At 40.5% G+C, this 2862-nt stretch overlaps 1 protein-coding gene across 1 annotated transcript; it reads right to left on the minus strand.

Moving 5' to 3' along the window:
* Positions 1 to 1328: 1328 nt before the first annotated feature.
* On the minus strand, positions 1329 to 2093 carry LOC121874964 (dual specificity testis-specific protein kinase 1-like). The gene has a single exon (XM_042379314.1). The coding sequence runs from the start codon at positions 2091 to 2093 to the stop codon at positions 1329 to 1331; it is 765 nt and encodes a 254-aa protein (XP_042235248.1).
* Positions 2094 to 2862: the final 769 nt, after the last annotated feature.

Genomic DNA, 2862 nt, shown 5'->3' on the forward strand with positions numbered 1-2862 from the left:
CAAGGGAATGATGACATCAAAATTGGACTTCGGTTGAGCAGTTTTATTTCATCAACACAAGCTGAGTTATATGCAATCTTAGTATGGTTGGAAAATGTTGTAAATGTGTATAAAGATGCATATTTTTTGTTGATAGTAGGGCAGCTTTGGATTCTTTGAACAGTGGGAGTCCAGTCTTTGAACACATTATTGGTTCATGTAGAAAATTAGTAAATACAATTAGGAAAAATGGCCATAATGTTCAATTTGTATGGGTCCCTTCACATGTGGGGATTGGTCTTAATGAAGCAGTAAATATAATAGCAAAAAGAGCCACGGAAAAGGCCGAGATCGACATAATATGTACTAAAACCTTGAAACAATTAAGGAGCAAATTACGGAAAATACAATCAATAGAAGATAATTTCAAAAGGAATGAAATATACGAGAAAAGGGAAACAATGAAATATTACCATCATGTTCTCATGAACACAAAATTTACGTATGGGAAAGATGGGAGTAGGTGGAAAGATTCAGTGTATATGAGGTTAAGATTAGGATATAAATATTATTGGGAACTTGGAGCTGAGAGAAGTGAACAGGATAAAGAATGTAGAGTTTGTAGAACACCCAGATCCCATACCCTGCCACATTATATACTGGAATGCCCATTGCTTAATGTATATAGAAATGCCCATATAAATAATGTCCCCATGCAAATAGAGTGGATGTATAAAAATAGGAAAATAGATGATATATTAAAGAAATATAGAAATTTTTCATCTAGAATATAACTATGTATGTATATAACTGATTATATGAAATATTAGGGATTTATGTGAGACCTGAGAGGGACATTCCTGGATTGGGGTGGGGATGACTTATGTCACTTCATCCCTTTGAGATGTACTAATGTTTTTTGTATCTCAATAAACGTATCAATCAATCTGTACCTAGACATGCAGACTAGATTTTTCTGATGGCTTGTGATGAGTTAGGAACGATTTAGACCTTCAATCCTATCATAAATAACTAGTTTTCTCAGTCACGTGATGTTTTAGCAACTTTAACCCTTATTTTGTAGAGTTTTGGTCCCAATTTATTTAAAAATATAATTAACATCGTGAATTTAAGCGTTTTCCTTACCCATTGATCTGCCATCTTATGAAAAAAAGTCCAAGGTTGTGCTGTTGAAGGTTTGAGTTAGGGGAATGTTGAAGTCAGGCGGACAAGGAATCGGATGCAAGGTTTACCTGTCGTTTGAGTTTTGTTTTTCGTTTCGTTCAGATACGCTGTGGGAAGGTGAGAGATAGTGTGTGCTTTATAGCTTGGGGCCTAAAATTTTTTCTTCAACTGATGATTTCTCGGAATTCTCGGAGGAGGTGTGGTAGTGATGGCCGGTCAGTGCGGCGCTTGGTCATGGCCTTCTTGGCGAGTTTTGTGACCTCTGGATGGTCCCCTGGGGCCTCCTTGATCAATTCCATCAGGACAAACCCGAAAGAATATGTATCTGAATTCTTGGTGGTCCTAAACCCACGGCAGACTTCAGGGGCCATCCAGGGGAAGTCCTCGTGTAGGCAATCAGCGCTGACTTTACAAGACTTACCGATCTCACAGGCCAGACCGAGGTCAATGAGGCTGACCTCTGGCCGGGATGAGGGCCCTTGGATCATTATGTTATCCTCCTTGATGTCATTGTGTGCTAGACCTTTCGTGTTCATCTCAAGGATTTTCTCACCAAGGAGGAGCCCCAGTTGTATAAGGTCATATTGGCAGATCAGGTTATCTTCAGAGAGAAGGTGGTTGAGTGTGAGCTTACCCCTGAAGGACTGGAGGATCGCTGGAAGTTTTGGACAGTACCCAAGTACCTTAGGAATCCCCCCAGCACCATCGAGGGCATACATCTTGGCAGCCTCATCCTTGAAGAATTTTTTGGCTGATGGTGACACTGCCTTTTTCAAAACAGCTACATCATTTCCCCACTTGACAAGGTAAGCAATTGCGTGCGCTCCCTCCCCAAGAATTTCCGCTCCGTCTTGTAGGAGGTCAGTCACGTCCTCAGGGAGAAGCTCACACACCCAATCTTGGAAGTTTTCTGTTTTTCGGCAAGCCATTTTTAATTATCTGTATCGACTCAGCCTTCTCCAGGACATCAAATTATTATTTGGGGGTTAGATGCGTTTTTGAAGCGCTGAAGTGATAGTTGTTGTGCAATGAAGTGAAGAGGTGCCTTATAGTATAGTGAAGAGGTGCCTCATAGTGTAGTGAAGATGTGTAGTGAAGATGTGCCTCATAGTGTAGTGAAGTAGGTGTAGTGAAGATGTGCCTGATAGTGTAGTGAAGAGGTGCCTAAAAGTGTAGTGAAGATGTGTAGTGAAGATGTGCCTGATAGTGTAGTGAAGTAGTTGTAGTGAAGATGTGCCTGATAGTGTAGTGAAGTAGTTGTAGTGATGATGTGCCTGATAGTGTAGTGAAGTAGTTGTAGTGAAGATGTGCCTGATAGTGTAGTGAAGTAGTTGTAGTGAAGATGTGCCTGATAGTGTAGTGAAGTAGTTGTAGTGAAGATGTGCCTGATAGTGTAGTGAAGTAGTTGTAGTGAAGATGTGCCTGATAGTGTAGTGAAGTAGTTGTAGTGAAGATGTGCCTGATAGTGTAGTGAAGTAGTTGTAGTGAAGATGTGCCTGATAGTGTAGTGAAGTAGTTGTAGTGAAGATGTGCCTGATAGTGTAGTGAAGTAGTTGTAGTGAAGATGTGCCTGATAGTGTAGTGAAGTAGTTGTAGTGAAGATGTTCCTGATAGTATAGTGAAGTAGTTGTAGTGTAGATGTGCCTGATAGTGTAGTGAAGTAGTTGTAGTGAAGATGTGCCTGATAGTGTAGTGAAG

Source organism: Homarus americanus, unplaced genomic scaffold (genome assembly GCF_018991925.1).
Source record: "Homarus americanus isolate GMGI-L3 unplaced genomic scaffold, GMGI_Hamer_2.0 scaffold34676, whole genome shotgun sequence".
Classification (NCBI taxonomy): Eukaryota; Metazoa; Arthropoda; class Malacostraca; order Decapoda; family Nephropidae; genus Homarus; species Homarus americanus.